The sequence below is a fragment of the Trachemys scripta genome, chromosome 7, assembly GCF_013100865.1.
Source record: "Trachemys scripta elegans isolate TJP31775 chromosome 7, CAS_Tse_1.0, whole genome shotgun sequence".
Classification (NCBI taxonomy): Eukaryota; Metazoa; Chordata; order Testudines; family Emydidae; genus Trachemys; species Trachemys scripta.
In genome coordinates this window covers 99473020-99498969 of record NC_048304.1, presented here as the reverse complement: position 1 = coordinate 99498969, position 25950 = coordinate 99473020, and the positions used below count along the sequence as shown (strand labels likewise).

Genomic DNA, 25950 nt, shown 5'->3' with positions numbered 1-25950 from the left:
CTTCATTCTTCAGGTCCCCATCAGTAACATGGGGATAATAGCACTTCTCTACCTCACAGAGCTGTTGTGAGGTGCTCAATACTACAGTAATGGGGGCTATATAAGTGCCCAAAATAGATAGGCAAAATTTCAGAAGAGATATATAGCATATATGGAACATTCTAGCATTTAACCATGGAACTGCGTGGGCAGTAGAACTAGCATGTGCATTCAATGTCACTGGTGGTGCTTAAAAGCAAGGAAACTGTTGCACACCTAACTGAGGGCTCTATTCTGAAGTCCTCAGGCAGCATAATCAGTCATATAATTATGGGTCCAAATTTATTTTTATAACTGTTTATTTTTATTTTAAAAGGTATTTATGGGAAAGTGCACAGGTAAACTTACAACTAAGCACACAGGGTAAAATTCACCCCTGAGCAGCAGACCAGCACAGGGGCTGAATACCACTTAAGTCCCACCAAGAACTATTAAATATGATTTATTTTAAAGCACTCTCTACTGCTTTTATCCTTTATCTCTCACAAAGCAAACTACTGAGGGATAGATTTGGTTCTGATAGCTATTTGAAAATGTGTTTGTCATATGTACTGAAAAAGTCCTGTAGCAAAGAGGAAAGATGATTATATCTTGGCAATAAGGCATACAGGAAAATAGTCCATGTTTTAAACTCATCATTTCAAAAAATAAGTATTTTAGAGATTTTACATCTACCAGATTACCAGCATGCACAATGACTGTGAAAAGAAATTCAAAAGACATTTGAAGGAAAAATGTTCACTTCAATGCAAAGTAATGTTCTAACTTAACATGAGTAAAAATATGCTTTTGCCTCTAATGGTTTTCTCTGCAGAGATTGTTGTTTTGTTAAATGAAGGAGAAAAGTGGATATTACATTAGAAAAGCAGTTCCTAGGCTGTTTAACAGGAGCAGTGAGCACACATGTTGGTACAGACTACGTGCATTATCAAGCAAAGAGTTGACCATTAGTGTGCAAAAGCTTTTCCTCTTTTTTTTTTTCTCAAAATCTTACATGAATTTGTTCATGCAGTGGACCTGATTTAGAATGCCTATTGTGCAACTATGTATAGTTAATTGCACAAAATGTCTGTGTTTTCAATTCAAATAATCAGTTAAGTAGCTTTTACAAAAAGAGTAAATTAACATACAATTTTATTTTATATACACAAAGTTCCCTCTTGAAAATTTACCCCCAAATGGTTTGCGTATTATTCTTCAAGGATTTCATCAAGCTCTCATTGAAATCAGTCTTAATATTGCCATTGACTTTAATGGGACTTTAATGTAGAGTCAAAACGTGTTTTAAAATGTGTTATTTCTCTCTTTGATTTGACAATGGGTACACTTAAACAATTTTCACTTCTTGAATCGCTGCTGAATGTCTGGCCTTGCATGATTGACTTATTTAAAGGGAGGTTCTGTACTTACTATCTTTAGTCTAGCCTGGTGATTTCATCCTGCCACACCCTCCACGATGCTTGGGCTTGGGTCTAATATTATTTCCATTGATTGTTGATATTCTAGTGCCTGGACTATTCTGCATTATTAAATGAGCAGATCCAGATAGAGTTTAAAAAGAGCTGGCTGAGTAGCTCCCTGGACTGTTAATGCTGATTTTCAATAAGTCTTGGTGCACTGTGGAAGTTCCGGAAAACTGGAAGACAGCTAAGGGGTAAGGGGTGAACAGGATGACTTGGGTAATTATAGGTCTGTCAGCCTGATTGATTCCTGGCAAGGTAAAGGAGCAGCTAATAGGGGACTTGATTAAGAAAGAATTAAAGGAGGGTAATGTAATTAACACAAATCAACTTGGGTTTATGGGCTAGATCCTGTCAAACTAACTTGATATCTTTTTTGGATGAGATTACAAGTTCGGTTGATACAGTGTTGACATAATAGACTTAGACTTTACTAAGGCATTTGACCTAGTACTACATGAATTTTGTTTAACAAATAAGAACGGTATAAAATTAACAGGACATGCTGTTATGGGGTGATTTGTTTAGTCAGCAGGCCTATTGGTCTGGGCCTCTAACTCCAGTCCTTCTGTCAGTGTTTAGCGGGGATGTTTGGGTGGTCAGCAGGCCCCTCAATAGAAGCTTCTTCTTCTGTTACTGTAGAGTGGTGCTCTTCCAGGAAATGGCTTCTTTCTTCCCACCCTTCTCACCCCCCGCCTGGGGCTCCTGAAGCTCCTTTGTCCTGATCTTCTCCCAGGAGCATGCTGGCCAGTGCCTGAGGGTGGGGACTACATGGCCCACTACTGCTCCAGCCCTTACCTTGTCTCTGCCTTAGTGTGGAGTTTATAAATCCCATCATACACACGTTAAATGAGTTAAAAACTGGGTAAGTGATAGGTCTCAAAATGTAATTGTAAATGGGGAATTTTCACTGAGCAGGTGTTTCTCCAGGGAGTCCTGCAGGGATAGGTTCTTGGCCCTATGCTATTTAACATTTTTATCAACGACTCAGAAGAAAATATTAAATCATCACTGATCAAGTTTGCAGATGACATGAAAATAAAGGAAGTGGTAAATAATGAAGAGGACATGACAGGTCACTGATACAGAGTGCTTGCATTTTAATATGGCTAAATGTAAATGTATACATCTAGAAACAAACATGTAGGCCATACTTATAGAATGGGGGCCCTATCCTGGGAAACGGTGACTCTGAAAAAGATTTGGGGGTCATGGTGGATAATCAGCTGAACATGAGTTCCCAGTGTGACTGTGGCCAAAAGAGCTGATGTGATCCTAGGATGTATAACACAATCCAATGGCTGGAAGCTGAAGCTAGAAAAATTCAGACTGGAAATAAAGCATACATTTTTAAGAGTAAGGATAATTAATCACTGAAGCAATTTAGCCAGGGTTATGGTTAGGGCTCTGTGTTTGTCATGGAGGGTTGCGGAAGTCTCGGATTTCATGACTTTCCGCAACCTCCATGACTTCTGCAGCGGCCAGTATGGCTGACCCCAGGGCCGCCCAAGCAGCTGGCTCCAGGACCAGCTGCTCAGGTGGCTCTGGCGACAGCCACACCAGCCGCTGCTGGAGCAGCCCTGGGGCTAGCAGTGGCTGGTGTGGCTGGCCCTGGGGACTGCCCGAGCAGCGGTCCTTGGGGCAGCTGGAGCAGTCGCTGTTGGCGGCCCCTGACAGTGGTCCCAGCAGCTGTTGCCACTAGCCCCGTTCCCCCCTCCCAGCAGCAGCCCCTCAGGGACTCCTCCTTAGCAGTGGTCCCCAGAGCACCCCCCAGCAGCACCCTTCCCCCCCCCCCCAAGACTTAGTCAGGGGTATTTATAATATAAATCATGGACAGGTCACAAGCCATGAATTTTTGGCTATTGCCCTTGACCTGTCCATGACTTTTACTAAAAATACCCGTGACTAAATCATAGCCTTAGTCATGGTGGATTTTCCATCACTGACCTATTTTTAAATCAACGTTGGATGTTTTTCTAAAATCTCTGCTCTAGGAATTATTATGAGAAAGTTCTCTGACCTGTGTTATACAGCAGGTCAGACTAGATAATCATAATGGTCTCTTCAGGCCTTGGATCTATTAATTATGTCCCTGCCTCTGCATGCCGTTCTGATCCCTTCTGACGGCAGTGTTGATGTCTGAAGGCTTGGCGTCTGTAAATGTTTACATAACTAATATTAGAAAATAACTTCAAAGATAACATCCGTAAAATAGAAATGGAACATGCTATCATGAGCTTTCTAATTCATTTCTTACAGAGTGTGAGTGGCTTTATATTTTTGCAGCTAGCCTTGTTGGATACCAAGTTAAATGAATAGTTTATGACGACCCCAACAATGAACCAAAGAAGTCAATAGATATTTTAACAATGGATTCTATCTGAACATTATAACAATAAATTCCTTTTAAGGCTTTTACTGAACTAGCTTGAATCCCAAGACTGGTACAGAACCTACATGCTTAGTGTTGCCATTTTCTGTTGAGCTGTGAAAAAGAGAACCGAAAGGCAGCTAAAATTGGAGATGTGCTGGATTCAAAATACATTCCACTCACTTGTATCTATAGGCAGTGAAAAATATACATGCATTTATAGAATACGAATATCTTCATATCTAGAATTCCTGCAGATAACAAACGCCCATACTTCCTTTGGACGGATTGCTAGATCCATTGAAAATATAAAAAATGCTGCCTTTATAGCACATTAGTTATTTACATTTCCAATCCAGAAGATGATACACAAAATTATTTTTCACAACTTTCTTTTTAAAACGTCAAAAAGGGGAGAAAAATCTAGTGGACTGTTAATGGAAGTAGAAGCCAGGAGCATCTGAGTCAGAATATGGCAAATCATTTGATTTCAATGTGAGCTGAGGCTGTTCTACTTTTACTTGAAGCTGCCCAGCAATTTTTAGGCTCAAACCCATATCTGTTTACCCATTGGTAAAACGAGGCTGCTAATATTTACATAAATCACAGGCAGGGGCGGCTCTATGTATTTTGCCTCCCTAAGCCTGGCAGTCAGGCAGCCTTCAGCAGTATGCCTGCGGGAGGTCCACTGGTCCCGCGCCTTCGGTGTACCCACCGCTGAATTGCCGCTGAAACCGCGGGACCAGCGGACCTCCCGCAGGCATGCCACCAAAGGTGGCCTGACTGCCGCCCTCATGGCGACCCTCCCGGGGCTTGCCACGCCAGGCACGCGCTTGCTGCGCTGGTGCCTGGAGCCGCCCCTGATCACAAGCATTGCAAGGGTTCATTAGAGAATGGGCTTGATTAATTTAGTGTTACAGTAGCATGGGGATAGGCTCCACAACCTCAATTCTACCAGGGTGCCCACAGGTCAGTGATGGCTGAAGAGGAGGATGGGTAAGGCAGATGGGTGATGTCTTCACTTAAATTTCCACTGGGGCCTTGACATGGTCATCTAGTTGTCTCTCCTGGTGGAAACCCTAAAGGCATGTAGGTGGGGGTGTGCTGGCTGCCTTCCTCTCTGCACCAGTTGTGACCTGGTCCAATGTTTGTGTGGCACTTTGAAAATGAAAAGTGCAACATACTTTGAGCACTAAATATTATTATAATTCTGTGTGAATTCTATTTTTGGTCCCAGTTGAAATGTACATCTACAGAATGTGGGGGTAAATGTGACCCGAAAGGTGAAATATGTCTATTTGTTCTTAGCTGAATTTTCTTTTATCAGCAAATGGCTAAATAAGTGAGAGTCCTAAAAGTCACATTAAAAATCAATATAAATTTTTTTTCAGAAGTTCTTTTATCAGCTCAGGTTTGGCTTTTACAGCCTTTATTCCCTTCTTACATCCCTGGAGCTTTCATAGGTTTTAAACCCCTCTCCATATGAAATAACCTGGAGAAACCTTCAATAAACTGGAAATTCCACCCCCTAAAGCTCCCTCATCAATATCCTGGCACACCTTTAGTGTGTGATTCTCCTCCATGTGCACTACCCAATGAGAATAGGTTCTCCATGTTCTGGCTCTTTAAAAGGTGCCTATGGAAAAAAGATAAATTACCCACTCCCCATTTTCTCCCCCTGCTGTTCAGCTTTTGGAATTGTATCTGCCTGCATTTCTCCCTGTAAATGTTTCTGCTGGATCTTCTAAAATGGGAGGACTCGGCAAACTATTGCTATGCCTTCCGACAGGGAAGGGAAAAGAGAACTGGCTACACCAGCCTAGGAGTAGAATTTCCATAGTAGCTCTCTATTCAATAACCCCCACCCCTTCAGGTCGGGCCGGAGGAGGGTCCCCCTAGATCTTAAAAGTGATGGAATATAGTGGGTCCTCCATCATTAACATTCAGTTACAAACTTCTTCAAAAGATGGAATGAATCATTACAAAGAACTGAATTTTGTAGGAAAAAGAAATTTTGATTTCTGTTTTCAGCAGAGTAAAAAATTAATTGTTCAGAACATGCTCTATATATGGTGCCTTCAGAGAATAATTGTGAAGATATTTATTATAATTATTAATCACTCACATAGCACTTTTCAAAGGGATTTACAAACTTTAACTATAAGTGATCACTTGCTTGTCAGCTCAGCCCAAAGCATCAGTGATCTCAGTGAGCAACTAATGTTCCAATTGTTTTCCCCCCATTTCAATCTAATAAAATAATTCATCCATCTAAAAAATAAGATTTATCTTTGTTAATCTTGGGAAGCATGGAAATCAAAATACAATAATTGCTATTATCTGTTTATTAAATTGTTGTAATGGAGGTGCCTAACGTCTCACTTTTATTGCAATCATCATTCATTTAATTGATTGACGGGATTTTTCATGTTTATTTTTGTTAAATTGGAGTATTTATATTCCAATTACATTTAAAAAAACCAAAATACTATGTTAAAAGAACTTTAAGATGCAAAGTCAAGCACGCAAAAAAGTAAGGAAATGTCAGAATTAAGGTTGCCTGTTAAATTTTAATTCAGCCCACTTCTGTGTATGCATTATGATACAGTCTTTAATTACATGATCATATACTATGGCAGCACTCTCAGTTTCTCCTATAATATTAATCATTTGTATTTTAAGGACATGAAGTGGATTGAGGAGAAGCAAGCATTATATAGAAGAAATCAAGAACTTGTAGAAAAGGTATTTATTCTCAGCATTTCTATTCCTACATTTAATATATTTTTAGTTATATAAATAAAAAGAGATTAAGGAAGGGTGAGGTTGGGCTGCCATGTACTGTGACTGGGAAGGAGATTAAAGATAATCTAGATGTGGTTCAAAAACTATAAATGAATGCTTTGCCTCGGTTTTCAGTAAAGATGCTAATATGGTACATGTGCATTAAGGCAGTATGGCTGATGGAAATGAGTGTCTAGGAATCAAAATGATCACATCTGAGATGGAAGAAAAGAGCATAATGTGCTCAGATCAAGGGGAACAGATCATTTCCATCCCAGAATACTGAAAGAACTGACTCAAGAGATTGCTGGTCTGTAGCAACAATCTTTAATAAATCTGTTTGTCTCCTATATGATTGGAGAACAGCTAAATTAATGCCTATATTTAAGAAAGGGAAAAATGTGATCTGGGCAGTTACAGATCTGTTGTCTGCGGTGTGTGAGCTTTTAGAACAAATTGTGAAGGAAAGAATAATTAAATCATAGAGGTAATTGGTAAAAGGGATGCAATGCAACATGGGTTTTCCAAAGATAGATAATGCCAGGCTAACCTGATTTCCTTCTTTGAGAAAACACTGATTTTTTTAGATAAGGAATTGCAATAGATCAATATACTTGAACTTCATTAAAGCATTTGACACGGTACCATATGGGAAATTATTTGCTCAGTTAGGGAAGACGGGAATCAATACGTAATTGTAAGGTGTATAAGGAATTGGCTAAAGGAGAGAAGGCAATGGGTTGTGCTAAAAGGTGAATTATCAGACTGGAAAGAGGTTACTAGTGGAGTTCCTTGAAGATTGGTCTTGCAACCATCCTTAGTCAATATTTCTACACAAAAGGTAGGATGAGCTAATGAAATTTGGTGGTGATACAAAGTTGGGAGGCATTGTCAATACAGAGGAGACTGGAATATTGTACAGGAAGATCTGGATGATTAAATTCATTAGTACAAAGTGAAAGGTCATGCACTAAGGGCCTAATAATAAGAATTTCTGTTGCAAGCTGGGGGCTCATCAGTTGGAAGCGACAGAGGAGGAGAGAGACCTGGATGTGTGGGTCAATCACAGGATGACTGAGCCACCATTGTGATGTGGCTATGAAAAAAAGCAATTGCAATCCTAAAATGTAGTAGGTGAGGCAATTCTAGTACAGATAGAGACGCATTAATGCCATTGTACAAGGCACTGATAAGACCACATTTGGAATACTGGGTACAATTCTGGTCCCCCATGTTCAAGAAAGAGTAAATTAAATAGGAACAGGGGACTGGAGGACCTATCTTATGAGAGGATACTGGAAGAGCTTGGCTTGTTTAGCCTAGCAAAAAGAAAGCTTAGACAGGATATGACTGCTTTCTATAAATACATTAAGGGAGTAAATACCAAGAAGGCTAAAGAGTTATTTAAGCTAAAAGAAAAATGTGGGCACAAGAACAAATGGATACAAACTAGCCACAAACAAATTCAGGCTGGAAATTAGGAAAAAGGTTTCTAACCAGCAGAAGGGTGAGGTGCTGGAACACCCTCCCAATAGGAGCTGGGTTCAGGAACGGGGGCAAACAACTAAATTAGTTTTAAGAGAGAGCTGGACAAATGTAGGAATGCAATTGTATGATGGGATTGTTTGTGATGGTAAAAGACAGGGCTCCAAAGCCCTGCGCGCACTTCTGCTTTATGTCTTATGTTCCTAAAGCTCATGCTTCAGGGTTTCAGACAGCCACTGGTGGGGTCAGGAAGGGATCTCCCCAGTGTATTCTAGGAGGGTTTTTTTATCGCCTTCCTCTGAGCATCAGGGGTGGCCACAACTGAAGATAAGACGTTGGACAGGGTAGGCCAGGGCTCTGAAGTGACATCAGTCATTCTCTCTCTCAGGTGCTTGACTGGCTGGTTCTTGCTTACATGTTCAGAATCTAATTGATCACCATATGTGGGGTCAAGAAGGAATTTTACCCTGGTCAGATTGGCAATGACCTTGGGGAGTTTTTGCCTTCCTCTGCAGCATGTGGGTATGGGTTGTTGCCAGGATTATCTGGATTATCTCTGCCTGTGACAAATAATAGTCTAGTTTCCTGTGGGTTGTAATACTTTTGGCCTCATTTCAGTTGTTGGATTTAGTGTGTGGGTGTTGGTAGCCTGTGATATACAGGAGGTCGGACCAGATGATCTAGTGGTCCCTTCTGGCCTTAATCTCTATATTTGTAGAAGTTTAAGGAATGCATGTGGTTTGTTAGTATTATTTAAATACCACTATAAAATGTTTAAAAAGTATTCCACACAGCTCTAATTGGAACAATTCTCATACAGTAATAATATCTTCATCATGCTGCAATTCAGAAGGGTGGATAAGGTCATTTTATGGAGCTCTTCACCTACCTTAGAACTCCTTGATAAGGGGAACTAAGGAGATGGTCACTCTGTGGCTTCTGAATTTCCCACACCCCTGGTCTATTTACTCAGCAATCCCTTCATTTCATTCAGTGTATCAGGCTGTGCAGAGAATATTCCTACTGTGGACTTGTAATACACATATAGGTCTTGAGTCTGCATCCGTACCTACTTTGACCTGGTCTACACTGAGAGGGGGGATCGATCTAAGATATGCAACTTCAGCTACAAGAATAGCATAGCTGAAGTCGACATATCTTAGATCGACTTAAAATCATGTACTTTGCATCCTTGCGGCGCGGGATCAACGGCCGCTGCTCCCCCGTCAACTCCGCTTCCGCCTCTCGCCATGGTGGAGTTCCAGAGTCGACGGCAGAGCAATCGGGGGATCGATTTATCACGTCTACACTAGACTCGATAAATCGAACCCCGATAGATCGATCACTACCAGATCCGGTGGGTAGTGTAGACGTAGCCTTTGAGTAGTACTTTACTCAGCAAGTCATCTAATTAAAAACAGTGTAAGGGTTGGAGAATTAAGCCCTTACTGATCAATCCTGTTCCACTGTGTCTAGGATCTAAGCAGAATGCTATCAGAGCTGTGGAATACAGAATCACACCTTGGGCCCGGAAGATTTGTAGAGTGACCTTGAAGCGTCACTGAATCCAGAATGTTTGCTTTTAAGCCATGAGCATTGCCCAGAGAAGCTGAATTCTTAACAGATTTAGGTTTTATACAAAAGTGAAATGAGCCATCAATTTTTTTTTAATATTTAATTTTATTTTTCAGATAAAACAAATGGAAACAGAAGAAGCTCGGTTAAAACATGATGTTCAGGATGCTAAAGATCAAAATGAACTCCTGGAGTTCAGAATATTAGAGCTTGAAGTAAGCAACAGTTATCTATACAACCGTTGTCACTCTTTCTGCATTTTGTTGTCTAAGGCTAGAAGGCAGCCAAACTCGAGGAACCCCTTTGCTTTTATATTGAAGATGAGCTCTTCATTAAAAGTGACATCAATGACTGGTACACAGTGATGCTAAAAGAGGATTAAAAATACCCCAAAAGAACAGCATATCAAAATTGACTAATACTGATTTCTACCTGTCTTCCTACATAAGTTTTTTAAAGATCTTAACCTTTAATCTCTAGTTAGAGCCCAATTTATGTCACAGATGACTTTTTACTCTGCTATTCTTCCACTATACCTGTTTTAAAATTTAACAAGTGAAGTAAAATCAAAAATTAACACACAGAACAATAATTATTAAGGAGTTTTTAGTTGTGATTGCTAAAAACCATTCAGCAATATACTGTTATTGTTCAACATGCAGATCAAGGACAATCCTTCACATTGTACTCATTCTGGTGAGCTTTTTTTTTTTTTTTTGGTCACACAGACTTTTTGTAGAATTTATGGAGAGCATGGACCTTCAACCTTTGAACAATACTGCTGGTTTGCAGCATTTGTCAGACAGCACAGACAGTAATATCCCAAACACATGTCACTTATATTCCTTTGGATTTAAACACATCCAGGCTACCCAAATGTAGCCCACTTACGTAGCCAAAATAATGACTCGACAGTCGTGGTTGGTGAAAATTGATGAAGCAGTGTGAAGAAAGCTTGTATTATTACTGTGTAAGCTTGATTTATTCTCTCTGTGGATAAATAGAGATCTTCACTGCCTGTCAGTCTAGTGAAATCTTCCACAAGCATTACAACTTCTCAGATAAAGAGCACTTTTCCCTCTGCATCTTAGAATAAATAGCCATAAAAGGCAGAATGAAAGATTTGCCACCTTTTTGTACAGTAAATAAAGATTCTTATAGATAGTGCTACTCTGTAATTTACATATTTATGATGTATTACTTTTTCAGAGTACGATTTATGGAATGCCCATATTTATAACATATTCTTAACGAAGCTGAAACTTGCAGTACAATATGATGGTTAATTTAAAAATTAAATCTCCTTAAATATAATTATTTTTATTTTAGGAGAGAGAAAGAAGATCACCTGCTATCAACTTTCATCACATTCCTTTTACTGAGGGAAAAAGTCCTCTCCAAGTTTACTGTGAGGCAGAAGGTGTAACGGTAAGTAATCTCCTTTTTTAGGATTGCTTCCTCTACATACCAGATTATGCTATATTCTGACTCCTTCTTTTCTGTACGCTTTTCTCTTGTTGTTAGGATATACTAGTAGCGGAGCTAATGAAAAAGTTGGACATTTTAGGGGATAACGCCGTAAGTGTATGTTCCTTTAATAAATTGTGCATGTTTCTGTTAATTATTTGTGCTTTTATTAATGTAGCATTAAGACAATCTAGAGCATGGGCTTTTTTTGGTTTGTTATTGAGGCACTGGGCTACAGGCAGAATGCTCGCTGCAACTTAACATAATGTGTTAATGGGCCTTTCAGATATGGCACAAAGCATCTTAATGTTATAACATGGCTCTTTGATTTTCAGTTTCAAAGGTTGATAAAATTCTTTTTAAAAACATGTTTTTTCATGGAAGATACCATATCTTTCCATTGTTCATGTGTTCTTTGCTTATTTGCTTACTTGTATTTATTTGGTTTTGCATTTTAATAACTGCATTTTAACTTTGTAAGGCACCTCGAGCCTTAGATATAGGCATTTCTAAACTGAAATAAATACATACATACATACATTAAATAGAAATAGTTTAAATAGCAGAAAGAAGAGAGGAGGTGGTACTTAATAACTGGGGGGGAAAGCCTTTGCCCACCACTTTAAAATCCTTTTCATTTATTTTTTTAAATAATGTTGTCAAACTCCTTTTTTGAGATGTTTTTGGATTTTTACATAAAGCCTGAGGTACAGCCTTTATATGGGTTCAGAGTAAGGAGAATGGGAAGGTGAAATTCACCCCCTTAACCCAAGGGCCAAGCTACAGGGCAGTTGCACAGTCCCCCTGCCCATTTCTCCACCTGTTATTCCAGTTGGGCTGAAGTAGCAGCCACACCCTCTCTGTTTGGTTGTACTGGAAACTGGAGTCACTGGATCTACATAAACATGGATGCATGGTTTCTCACCTGGCCAGTCCCCAGTTCTCTCTTCTACTAACATTCTACACCAGCCCTGCAGAGACAAGGTCCATGGTGCAAAGAGAGGGGTTTTCAACTGATCAACATCTAGTACAGCCTCTATGTGATGTTTAAATGGTGTGTTTAAAACTAACACATGTATGCCTGCCTATATTACAGTCACACCTTCATTTGCAGTGTAGCCATATCTTTAGTGCTTGTAGCCAGCAGGATTGCAGTCCTTTCTTTTGCTGAAGCTGAGATAGGTTTGTTAAAGAAACCTCTATTTAGCTTTTGCAGTAGAAAGTGAGAGTTGAATGTTGCCAGCCAGCCACAAAGCTCCAGCCAGCATATGTGGAGGCACTTTAAAATAGCCTCTCTTTTCCTGTGAGGTTCTAATTAGGCCATGTGGGTCATAATTTCTCCATGCGCTGTTGGAACATTCTCAGGCTACATATACATCGTGAGCTACGGACATGATTCCCAGTTCACATACTCTCACTTTAAAGACTAACAGATTTATTTGGGCATAAGCTTTCGTGGGTAAAAATCCTACTTCTTCAGATGCATGGATCATGAAAGCTTATGCCCAAATAAATCTGTTAGTCTTTAAAGTGCCACCAGACTCCTCATTGTTTTTGTGGATACAGACTAACATGGCTACCCCTCTGATACTTGATACTTGCACTAGCCCTTATCTGAGCTAGCATGCTAAAAATAGTAGGGTAGCCACAGTAGCACGGGCAGCAGTGGCATGGGATAACCGCCCCAAGTACATATTCACTAGGTTCAGGCTGGTTTGTGCTGCCCAGATCCAGGATCACAGAACCAAACAGACAGCTGAGACGAGTCAGAAGAGGAATAAGAATGAGCATTATTAATAATAGAGTATCCAAGAGTATTTAAACAACTTTACAGACATACAAAAGTTTGAGTTAACTATGTAAGTGCTGATCCTACAACCATGCATGTGAGTAATACTTCCATTGTCTTCAGTTGAACTACTCACATAAAGTTACTCACATACATAAATGTTTCCAAGATAGGACCCTAGGTAGACATACACAGACAAGGGAGGAGACAGAAGGGAAAATACAAGTGAGATTTTTTTTACCATTTTTTATTCTTACTTTTTCCTATTTTTCTTTATTTATTGTTAAACCCTGACTTATTTGCTCACCTTTATTATTGTTTTTTAAGAGTACCTACTGATTCCTAGGCTGTTCTTATTTTGTTTCTATTTCTTGTTGATTTTTTTTAATTGGTTTTACTGTTACTGGTTTTCTTTTAATGCATAGAAGGGACTGCCAGATGTGAGCAGTCCCATTTAACTCAGTGAACTGCTTATGGGCATTGGAGTTTGCAGGACTGGAGCCTTTCCTGTTTTTTGTTCTTTCCTCCAGACATTTCACTTATATTATGAACATGTTGATGTTCAGTGTGCAAATGAGTCCAGGCCCAAGATTAGATTGGTGACATCATTCTTGTGCAATGCATGGCCTAATACATCAATGTGACATCACCAGAATGCTTAGCAAAGAACTGAGATGCTGCTTTCAGCACTGGGTGCCCTGTAGCCTTTTTATAATGCTAACGCCATAATGTTGCTCGGCTAACACTGACAAAGAATGTAGTCTGTTAAGGCTTGTGCAACAGAGGCAAAAGCATAAAAATAACATGCCAGCTGGATAATATGCAAAATTCTAACCATTTCAAATCTATGAATGTTTTAGTTTTCATTTGCAGTTCATAAGTGTAGTTTTAATAATTTAAAGATTGCCAGCAATAAACACACACATGCATATTGACGGTGTGTTCACTTTTAATCAAAATCTGAAGTAAAAAGAAGGTTTTAATTAGACATTTTCAACAACCAACAGTTTTGGGACTTTCACATTTGCTTCTTTTCTTTTCTTTACTATGTGTTGTCTTGTGTAATTGTGCGGTTATCCCCAGTTGGGAAAAGAAAGGAAACAGTGCCACTTAATAAAAATCAGCTGGTTTTTGATGTGCCAACAGTTTGTTGGTAAGTGTGAAGCTTTTAAGGAGAATTAGGTGTACTTACATTATTGTGTATGAGAATTTCTAGGAAATACAGTTTTTTACTGTAACAACTCAGCATTAACTTTAAAAATTACAACCATATTCTATATTAAAATATGAATTTTTATTTCATACTATTTAAGTTTGGATATATTTAATGCAAGCGCTGCCCAAAACCAATATCAAGGCATTGAGGTTTATTGTAATTATATTCTCCTTTTGGTGCAGAATCTGACCAACGAGGAGCAAGTAGTTGTCATACAAGCAAGGACAGTTCTGACACTGGCTGAAAAGGTAAAAACATATACATATACATCCCTAGTAAGTGAAATCATGTTATACAAAGTTTTGCCCATCTCCGAATGGGTTGACTTGAGCACATTGGTAATGTAAATAATTGTTTCTTCACAAAATGATAGAATTTTTTAAGCACAATTATCCTTTTGTAAAACTTAGTAATTTATGAGGGAAAAATATATAAAGATAATGTTCAGACAGTACCATAATTTATATTAATGCCATTTGAGTTATAAAAGATATATTGCAAGGCTTTGGGAAAGTGTCCATCCCCCAGTCATCAATGTATATAATAATTATCTAATGTGCTTGATACCTGCCCCCCTCCGTGGCTTTAAATTAAATGTATCTCATATGGTCTGCTAGAGTTATAATAAAAGTTTAGTAGAAGAACATGCTCTTTGGCAGAAGCTGTGTGCTGCCATTTTGACTCTGGAAACTGATCTATCAAGATTTAGGACTTAATCTCTTGTTATCTTTTTATATACAGTGGCTACAGCAGATCGAAGTGACAGAATCTGCACTACAGCAAAAGATGCTAGATCTTGAGAATGAAAAGGTACCGTAGGGGGTGTTTTGACAATAAAAGAACAGTCATTCAAGTTGTTGCTAAAGTAATTGAGATAACCTAGTCTTCTTTACATCCTTAGGCGCTATTTAGTAAACAAAAGGGCTACTTGGATGATGAACTTGACTACAGGAAACAGTCTTTGGATCAAGCACACAAGGTAAGAAAAGTCAGTCTTGGTAGACCTATGCTACCTTTAATAAATGATCTTATATAATCCTACTGTCCTTCTGCATACAGAATTCCATTGAGTTCCAGTGGGCTGCAAGAGTAGGTAAATTGAATTATAAGCAAATTATTTAGACCTTGATCCAGCAATGAGCTACCTATGGGCAAACCTCATGCTTGCATGGTGCTCTTTGGAAAATCAGGGCCTTAGATATTCATGTGTTGTTATTATTTATTAATTTGTATTGTACAAACAGTTTAACATAGCTGAGATTCTAGATTGCAACTTATGGAACAATATTTTGTGAGTATTCTCTTTTCCCTCCAAAATAAATCTTCTATCTCAGGATTTGTCCCAGGAACCTAGGCTACAAATCACTTAGCTAAAGTAGGTGTATCCTGCATCTACATTAGGACAAATGTTGAGTTTACGTCAGGTTTACCTAGCATATATTAGCTAACCCTGACCCCTAAATTTGATCACTTTACTTACTCAGTAAACAGTTCCCTACAATTGTGATCGTATTTACAGCTGAACCTATAGATTCGCACCACCAGAAAAACTAGCTAAACATACTTATGACTTATTTATACCAATATTTTGCATGGTTATAGCTTTTTCCTGCGCTTTGGGAATTATTTGTATCTTGGACATGGTCATGTCTTCTAAGGGCTGAGAAGAATACTTCAGTTCTCCTTTTGAATGGCTAATACATGCTATGGTTTGAGAACATTTGATTTGGGAGAGCTTTTATTCAATACCCTTTTTAGTCCTCTGGGTTTTTTTAAGAGCTTGATCTTGCCAAGTACTCAGTTTTTCCTGGGACTAACTTCCATGCACAGCATCCCTGGTCAAGAACTGCATATAATAAGCAGTTATAAAACAGCTCCCTATTTCTGAAGTACTCTGAGAGTGAGCATAGCAGTAAAGGGGAAGATTGATTGGCACTGTCATAACTCCTTTCCCTTCACATATTCCTCAAACTTCCCATAGCATAAAACAAACTAAAGAAAGACTTTTGTTATGTTATCACAATGACACCACCCGCATCAGCTGCAATAGGAAGAAAGTTAGTGTGTTGGTGCTATTTCTGAGCACAGTTGAGCATATTGTGAGTCAGCTATTGCATTCTCCCAATGCAATCTGTCATAATATTAGGGAAGGAATATCTCAGTGATGGAAGGTCTACAGAGGTCATGGAAGGCACTATAATATTGCAAGCCTGAGAAGTCTCTGTAGTCATCTCTGGAGAAAATACATGTAGTTCAGCAACTAATTTATCTGGTGTCCATTATCCAGCTGGTCAGAGCTCATCTTTGCTCACTCTTGTGCCATATGCAGAACGCTATGTATCTGGGATTATATAAATGATGCATGAAATGAAAAATCCCTGCAGACTGAACCTAATGTACACAGAATGCAGTGCAGAATTTTCATAGACAAAACAATGTTGCTTCACCTGTTTTATCTTCAGAGACTGATTTAAATATGGAAATCTTCCCAGATCAAGCATTTACCCATTTAACTTAGAGAATGAAGCTTTACCAGGGAATCATAGAATACTTTTATTCCTGGTGAGTGCACCATTCCCTCTCCATTATCTGTGTATAATCCCACCAAAAAGTCTAGCAGTTGGTAGGCTGGCTACAGCAAAGTATTGTGTAGCTATTCAGTACTTCCAGCTTCCTAATACTGTGGGTTCAGCAGTTTACGTCCCATTGCTATTCATAAAAATATTGACAAATTAGTAGAAATTTAGGGAAGAGAAATAAGAATAATTGGTGGGCTGGAGAGATTGATTTATACTGAAAGCTTGCATGTTTATAGAGAGATAGATATCTATTTATCTATTAATCTATCTATTGATTAAATCTAATCTATTAATCTATCTATCCTACGATATAACTGAGGGAGGACATAGATCTACAAGAATTTGGAGAGTATATATACTAAGGAGAGAGAGGCATTATTTATAATAGTAAAATGGAGTATAATATATAGCAATGGGATGAATCTGAGAAAAGGAAAAAGAAAAAATTTCCTGACAGTGAGATCTATTGGATTATATGATATTCTCCCAAACAAAGTGATGGAACACCATCCCCACACCTGCATATGGGAGATTTAAAAGTAGGTGGGACAAAGCACTAGTAAATGTACAATAGGGAATAATTTTGCTTTGGCAGAGAGATGGACTAGATACCCTAATAGATCTTTCCCATAGCCAGGGGTGCTGGAACAATTTGTATAGTGGGGGTGCTGAGAGCCATTGAACCAAACTGTAAACCCTGGATATGATGGAATCCACTCTGCGGCAGCACCCCTAGTTCTAGCACTTATGCTCATAGCTAGATTCTCCAAACCTAGCTACACAATATATCCCATGCCAGCTACTTGGGGAAAGGATGAGCTGAGAAGATGAATCATTAGGGAGAAAAGGTTTATAATACAATTCAGAAATGAGACACTTTTCTCCTCATGTTTCTGGTCACTTCCCTGATCTTTTCTGTGGCAGTAGTGTTATAGGGAGAGTTTCAAAGGCACAAATTGGAGTGTAGTGGCCAACTCCCAGAGAAAGTCAACAGGATTCAAGCATCTAACTCTTTTTCTCTTTACAAATCCCCCACTGAAATACTAATGAGGCTACATTTGGACTAACCTCTCACAAATTCTTGGTTTTTAGATATATCTTTTAGTTTGGAACGAGGCTCCTGAACGGCGGTTGTGGAGGTCAAGAGGGGTCAATTCAGCTTTCTGCCTCGGTGGGATAGCCATTGTGGGCTCCCCATCCTTAGTCTATTGCAGGATCTGTAGTGATGCTGGGGTCAAGGGTGACTGCCAGTCTGAAAGAGATGTTTCCCATATGGCATGATTGGAAAACTACTGCATGGATTTTTTCACCTTTCACCCAACATCCAGCAGGTCTGGTTTGGGGATTTAAGTTACAGTTGTCTCAAATTTGTCAGTTGATAGGCCAGAAAGGGTCCGATGTCAGGTCCCATAACCCAGTGGGCTGCCTGGGCCTTGAATCTGCGCATAGCATTGCATGGTGACAGGATAAACCGCTATATCTTGTGCAACCCCTCATCTTAATTCTCCTGCCTCCAGTGACGAGGAGAGGAGCAGGTCAGGACGCTGGTTTCCAGGAAGGGCCAATGGCAGGCCTGAGGGCATAACGGGGCATGACCTTCACAGTTACCCAGAGATTTATAGTCCACCGGGGCAGCTGGTGCCAGTTGAGAACTGCACTGGAACAACCCTGGTGGGTAGTTCCGGGTGCTTACCCTGGTTAGGTAATCATTTTTAAATAAAGTTGTACCCTCTGAAATTCATCATATTATGGTGTCTATGTCTCATTGTTTCTGTGTCCACACCAAATGTCTATGAACATGTTTTTCTGCTGGGATTTAAATAACTCCCTGCAACCAAAACATGGTGCAGTTGTACTAGTGCAGGCATGAGAAAGTGAAAGTGACAAGAAATAGAGGAGAGAGAAAAATAAAACTGACCAGTCTATTTTCAGTCTTCAAGCTGAATGAAATATAAAATGAAAGCAAACAGTGGGTGAAAAGTGAATACGCCATCTCACGTGTTTATTAATTACACAAGTCAGGCCACTTGTTCTTTTTATATATTGCTCCTTTAAGAGAAACATTTCCTGCTAGAATCAGTAAAGGAAATATTTTCCTCACAATGTTGATAACCAAATCTGTATATGAACAACAAAAATTACATTTTAAAAATACATCGTCAAGGTAGCAGAATAGTTTTTAGTGTTTAACACAGGGTCATTTCCCAACCTTGTTTGTAATATTAACAACCCCTTAGAACCTCAAAACTGAAATGGAGATTCCATACGTTTGTTGTTTTCGTGATGTTACACTATGTTGTTAATATGGCTGTGAGGATGCAGACTTTTGTTTTGTTTGACAAAGTGTTGAAGCAATTATTTAAAAATCAAATATACTCATGAAAAGAATTAGATGAAAATTATATGAAGGAAAGTCAAAGTTTAGGTCTGTCTATGTGTCCTATAAAGGAAGATGTTACCATTGTTTATTACAATTCTGATCCAATCCTGCAGTACTTAAACAGTTCCTATTGACTTCAAGCATTGACATTAAGTGGAAGTTAGTTTTCCTTATACATACAGTAATTTCCTTGTACTGGACTGTAACCTTGTGCCTTTCCTACTATATATTAGGGTTAAATTCTCCCTTAACTCTTTGTACCAAACTCTCATTGACATCAATGGGACATCTATACATTGGAAGAGGATAGAATATACTCATTTAATATCTGGAAACCTTACAGTGTTAAGTAATTGAATGTTAATTCTTATTTCAGGAATATGCTGTGAGGCTGATTGTGCCCAAGTCCTGGCTCCTGTACACCACTCCAGCAGAGTATAGAGACATAGAGGAGAGAGAGAGTCAGGGACAATTCCGCTGGCTCAACAGTGTAAGGGGTATAGCACTGGGTGCCCCAGTGTAAGGGGTAGTGCATGCCTGTAGTGCTCAGTACTACCATGATTCTGGAATGCACAAAGGCAGGTGAGCAGAGGTTGCTGCAAATGAGAGCAGTCCCTGGGGCTGCTCTAACTTGCACTGAGGACCTCTTTGGCTGTCACTGCAGCCCAGAGTCCAGGCAACAAGAAGGTGGCTTAAAGGAATCTTTGCTCCGTTCCTGATGGGCTATGCTTCTCAGGTGGTTCAGCACCAAGTCTGCCAAGATCACTTCCAGTTGCGTCGCTACTTGGGACAAGCCATGCTCTCAATAACATTGACAAAATCCTCGACCCTCCTGTAAGAGAAAAGGATAAGCTAACCGCCTTATTTTGGTTTTGTCTAGCAAATTCTGGAATTAGAAGCCATGCTATATGATGCCCTGCAGCAGGAAGCTGGAGCCAAAATGTCTGAAATTCTTTCAGAAGAGGAGAAAAACAAGCTGAAGAATGCTGTAGAGCAATGGAAACGCCAAGTTATGAGTGAACTCCGAGAGAGAGATGCCCAGATTCTGCGTGAAAGAATGGAGCTCATTCAACATGCACAGCAGGTACACATTGATACAAAGAGGTTTGTCTCCCTCATTTTTAAGCATAATGAACAGGTGAGCTCTGTTCCTTTCTTCTTGGCTATGCTGCTTCTTTTACTTCTATATAAGAGGTCAGTATTATTATTTTATTATACTGAATGAGGATCAGTGTATGTTTCAGCTTTGTGAATCAAATGTTTCCTTTAGTTCTTGTCCAGTTCCTTTGCCAGCAAGCCAATGTATCTGGGTGAAGTTAAAAGTAAGGGCTGAGATTTTCAACGTCACCTGGGGGATTTAGACACAAAGTTTCCCATTCATTTTAATCAGCATAGGACATCCAAATCACTTAGGAAGTTTTGAAAACCTCATTCATAACCTTCAACTTTTGGGCCAGATTCTTATTTGCCTGGGCTATATCCCCAATATGAGCCTGGTGTTTGTTTTTTCAATGTCTTTTTCATACAGTCATTGTATTGGATCAGGACACATCTACAAATGAAAACACAAATCAGTTTGCAACCACAGTATATCAGTTACAGTTTCCTTTTTTTAAAAAAAAAAACTCTCTTCCCAGTTCAGAAAACTTTGTTACTAACACACTGTTTTATGGTTTACATCTTACAGAGAATTAAGGAGCTAGAAGAAAGAATTGAAGGTCAAAAAAGACAGATAAAAGAATTAGAAGAAAAGGTATGGTAATATAAATGAAACATCAATGATAAGATATACATATATGTGGATATATATTCATATATCTTAAGAAAATAACCTTATCAAGAAAGTAAAGTTGCAAATAAATGTTCTTGTAATGTTGATTCACTCTTGCGCTGTTGGTGTAGATTGTATTATTGCAAAATCTCGTGTAAGAGATGGACAAACCTCTAAAGATTGAGGTTTGCTTCAGTTAAACATCTGAAATGATGATGCATTTCTGAAGTTTATCCAAACTTAGCCATGGCTATTTGGTCTGGAAAGCCTATTCTCACCAGTTCTCTGTATTCTGATTGGATGGGAAGCACAATGACAGAGGCCTTTCCCCAGGTATTTCAATACTTGGGCTTCCAGTCTTGGCTGAAAACAGGAAGTGCGAAAACATATGAGGATAGAAACAAACAAGTTTACCAGACCTTTTTAGATACACCTCTACCTCGATATAATGCAACCCGACATAACACGAATTTGGATATAACGCAGTAAAGCAGTGCTCCGGGGGGGCTGCGCACTCCAGTGGATCAAAGCAAGTTCAATATAACGCGGTTTCACCTATAATGCGGTAAGTTTTTTTGGCTCCCGAGGACAGTGTTATATCGAGGTAGAGGTGTATTGGGATGGTTTGAGTTTAGGGCAAAGTTTCAAATCAGTTGTCATTTTATTGGAACTTGTGCCAATGTGCGAAAGGTTTTAGATCATAAACTCTTTGTGGAAGACACTGTCTTTCTCTCTGTTTGGGAAGCACCTAGCACATGCACATTTTGAGTGCTACTATAGTGCAAATAAATAATAAAAATTAATAATAATTTCAAATAAACCTGTGAGCTTAAAAAGCAAGAAGATATCTGAGGAGATGCATTAGCACAGTGTCTGGCATGTATCACGTCCAGGCTGACCTAATGCTGGAGCATGGAAGGGAGCATCTTGCATTTCAAAATAAACCCTTCTGGGAAAGAATGCTCCAAGGTTGCAGTTTGATTTTTCCTCTGTCCACCTCTTTTCACACAGATGTCTAGTACATGGGCTTGGTGTTGCAGAACTATGCAGATTTGGGCAGGGGAACCTATGTAACTTGGAAGCAGGTCAGGGGATTGCAGAGCATCACCTTTACAGCCACTTCTCAAGCCTTTGGTGTTGCTGTCCATATCTCCTGCTGTCCACACTGCTCTCAGCCTGTCATTAGCACTTCCTCATCCTGACACATTTGGAGTTGGCATGAGGCTCATTTCCCAGCATATAAGGAGATTCAGAGGCTCCCCTGCTGACCACTTCACCTGTCACCCTTCCACTCCACTCAACACAGGAATATCAGGGGTTCCATGACATAGAGGACCTTGCACCAACTGGTGAATTTTACCCTAAAAGTATAATAAACCACAGTAAAAGCATTTATTTCTAGGAATGGGTGAATTTGTTCATATATAATAGCAATTCATCTGAACTTTCACCCAAAACTAGAACCAAACCTAAAGAAAACCTTTTTTTGAAGGTTCAAAAGAGCTAATTGCTTTCCTCCCACCCCTCATTTATTCCTGCCCTTCTTGCTTCCAGCCTGGACAGGATGCATATGTGCAGGAAATCTCATGAGATTCTGCTCCGTTTTGCAGACTCAAGAGGTTCAGTTGAGCAGTCAGAGATTCTGAACCTTTGGAAGTTCACCCATCACTACTTATTTCTCTTCCTTTCAAATGACAGTTTTGCCTTCCTCTTGTCTGTAACCGTGGCTTATTTCTCACTAGACACACTGTAAATTCTTTTTCTCTTTCTTTCTTTCCTTCCTTCCTTTTCTCCTTCCTCCCCTATTTCCTTTTCAGTTTTTATTTTTGTTTTTATTTTTCTCTTTAGCTTTCATTCTTTGGTCATAGTTCATCAGCCCAAGTACAGATGGTAAGTATTTTGTTTGCTGATTATCTCCTGTTTCTGGTCCAATTCTTGTCAACCTTCAGTGCTCTGCTATCACTATGCAGGCTGCATCTGTAGTGTGGTCAGGTCAGCAGGGAGTCACTTGATAATGGAAGTATCTAAAGAATTTGAAATGTATGGAAAAGAATAAGGCATCCTTAAATGATCTCTGTATATAGGCTGAACAAACTCTAATTTAAGATTTCTCCATGCAAAGGGAAGGACAAGGAAGGCACTAACTACTATAGAAGTAAAAACAACCCCGCTGCTAGAAAATTGAAAAATAATGTCAGTTTATCAGTATTCCCATGATGGCAGATTATATTCTGGCATGAAGAAGTTGCTATAGCTAGCTATTATTCAGTAATCTTATTCAATATGAATCCATTATGCATTTTCAGTATCCAGCTAGGTTTGCATGATGCAGAGTTTGGTTTAGGCTGAGTCACTTCTGTAATCTTGTCATATTTTCAGATCTAATTGCCAGAAATTGTTTCCTTTAAAAGTATTATGTCTCAGGGCCCTTACATTGTTTGAATGTAAATTTCCCATTCTGTTGAGTGTGACCGTGTCTTTAAGGAAATAATGGGAAATATTTGTTGGATACCATCATCTAATTGATGGCATTGTATGGGACAATTCCTGCTGTATATAACATTTCAATAAAATGTAATGCAAATCCTCTATTATATGAATAGTCTAGTTTAAGTTATCATAGATTGTGAATGTGAACCTTATAGATATTTTATGCATGTTATTTTTTTTCCTGGATATACTTTCCTTTGATCCCATGTCTTTGAAAATTTTCTTGTTTCAGACTACTGAGGAAGCTAGAAATGCTTATATTCTTATTGAGCAAGACAGCCTTGGTTACCAAGGTGAAATAAAAAAGAAGACATTACTATTTCTAGAAGCCCAAATATATATTTTGTCACTGAAGACTGAGGATATAATCTTTTTGACCCTTTTAGACAATGAATTAAGATGTATGGGAATTTCTTAAAGTGGAGTCTGCTCTTCTGATGTCTATGACTGTACATTTTTATAAGCTAGAATTAGAACTGTCTAAGACGAAAGCCAAAAAAAATTAAAAAAAAAATTAACAATTACAGGCTTCTCTAAAGGAAGCCCCGTCTCTGCTGCTTGAAACAACTTTCAGCTTTACATAAAAAGCAGTATACTAATTCAGATAAAGTGAATATATTTTGGTTCCCTGCTAAGCAGGTAGTAAACTGCTTCTGTAAAGAAGTGATCATGTCCTGTTTTATACGTCACTCATGTATATGTGTTACTCATAGTTATTTAAATACATGTCTTAAAGGAAGATTTTAAAAAGAGTTCCAGACTAGTCTATGATGAAAACATAAATGTGAATGAAATGAAGCATTGTATTCCAAGATGTTTTTCCTTCAGTTGAAATGGGAAGTAGAATTAATTCATCTGATAATTTCAGAAGAATGTATTTCTTTTCCATAGCACAGGGTATGTATGATGATTTGTTAAATATCCCAAGCACTTAATGATGGTGGGGAGGTGTGTCTACAAAGTTCTGAACCTTCAGAATGTGAAGGTTTCATTTTGTTCTGAAGTTTCAGCAAACTATGCTCTGTAACACTAAGAGAAAAATGGCACAATAACGTATAATGCACTTAAGTTCCTCAATGAAGATGAAGCATTCAGCAGTGTCTCGTGGAAACTTTGAACCTGTAAAGGGAATAGAAGTGAAAATGTGTCGTCACTGATCTGAATGTCCAGAATGCTGGAAGATGGGAATGTGTGTAAAAAAGAAGATTTAATTAATTTGAGACAAGAAAGCACAAGCAAGGAAGGTGGGAATCCCTGATTGTATCTCTTGGATTTAAATGTCAGAAAAATGAAAAAAAAAAGTCTTCTGTAGAAAGATACACAAAGGAAAGACTCTGAAAGAAAGCACACAAATGTACTTCACCAAAAAGTAACAAGAGAAATTGAAACAAAGTGCCAAAATCTGGATTTACCAATGAATATATAAAAAGCATCTCATCTGGCCTTTTCCACAACTGCTGTGTATCTAAAATAGGGAGCAGAGAGATGATGAAGAAACTGTACCTATTCTTTGGGAAGCATAACTGAGAAAGCAAAACTAAAGAAGTTACTGAAAGGTAAGAAGAAATGTCTAGCAGATCATTGATTTGCTTACACTTTTGTAAGTACAAGAATAGGGTTTGATCCTGCAGTCCTCACTCAAGCCAACATTGTTTTAAGTACAGTATAGAGGAAACTCTGACCTAATCAGTATTTGTTGTAAATGTTATGTATCCACTTTTCATTTTAGGCAGAGGCCTCATGTATAATATTTCAGTATAATAAATAACAAATGATCATTTTATTCTCTAGATCCATGTTTCCTCTTAATCAAAAATACTTTTAAACTTATCAAAGACTATCAAATTTGTACAAACCCACAGACAATCATATACATGTAACAGATGTGAATAGTTGTTTCCTTTTGGGATATAAAAGACTGAAAACTTTCCTAAATAATGCATATCTGTTTAACACTTTCACACAGCTTTTCTTTAGTGGAGTAATTTATGCTGGTCCTTAGTTATCTGTATGCTTTTCAAGAAGAGAACTGTGCCTGTTGTTTAAATTCAACCACAAAATTATTTGAAATTGGTTTTGTTTCAAGTCTGTGCTGCATGATTCAGAGGGACTTGAGGGGGGTGTCCCACATCTCAGGTGAGTGCCTTAACCAGTGGGCTCTAGAAGTCAGTCTTTCTCTCTCTCTCACTTTGTCCCTGGCCCAATGAATATTTAATTATTTATATACAGCATAGATTGAGAGAGACAGAGACTGACTCTAGAGCTCTGAAAAAATGTACTGTTTTTTTTGGCCAGCTCTACAGTTCATTGGTGTGACCAAGTAGTAGTAAGCAGAGTAATTACAATAAAGCCTACATACTTCTTTTGCAGTTCCTACTTTAGTGGGAACTGACTCATTATTGTTTTATATCTAGCTCACATCATTGTATTCCAGTTCTACAAGGTGAAATTTGTTTTCGTGAGTTCAGAGTTCAGTCATTGCATTAGAGCTAGTCCCCAGATTTTGGTTCTGCTACACCATTTGGAATGCATCTGAGTGAATAT

General features: G+C 38.7%; 1 protein-coding gene across 9 annotated transcripts in view; it reads left to right on the top strand.

Moving 5' to 3' along the window:
* JAKMIP3 (Janus kinase and microtubule interacting protein 3) overlaps nt 1–25337 on the top strand; it is a 150437-nt gene extending 125100 nt beyond the window's left edge. For 6 of the 9 annotated variants that reach the window (XM_034776588.1, XM_034776594.1, XM_034776592.1 and 3 more), the window contains 11 exons: nt 6553–6615; nt 9831–9929; nt 11044–11142; nt 11239–11298; nt 14369–14434; nt 14928–14996; nt 15088–15165; nt 20026–20229; nt 20833–20898; nt 22734–22806; nt 23639–23725. In XM_034776588.1, coding sequence (XP_034632479.1) covers nt 6553–6615; nt 9831–9929; nt 11044–11142; nt 11239–11298; nt 14369–14434; nt 14928–14996; nt 15088–15165; nt 20026–20229; nt 20833–20898; nt 22734–22784 — 855 coding nt within the window. In that variant the 3' untranslated portion in view covers nt 22785–22806; nt 23639–23725. Of the gene's footprint in view, nt 1–6552; nt 6616–9830; nt 9930–11043; nt 11143–11238; nt 11299–14368; nt 14435–14927; nt 14997–15087; nt 15166–20025; nt 20230–20832; nt 20899–22733; nt 22807–23638 lie in introns of all 9 variants that reach the window. The other 3 variants (XM_034776593.1, XM_034776591.1, XM_034776596.1) reach the window with 2 other exon arrangements.
* The last annotated feature ends 613 nt before the right edge of the window (nt 25338–25950 follow it).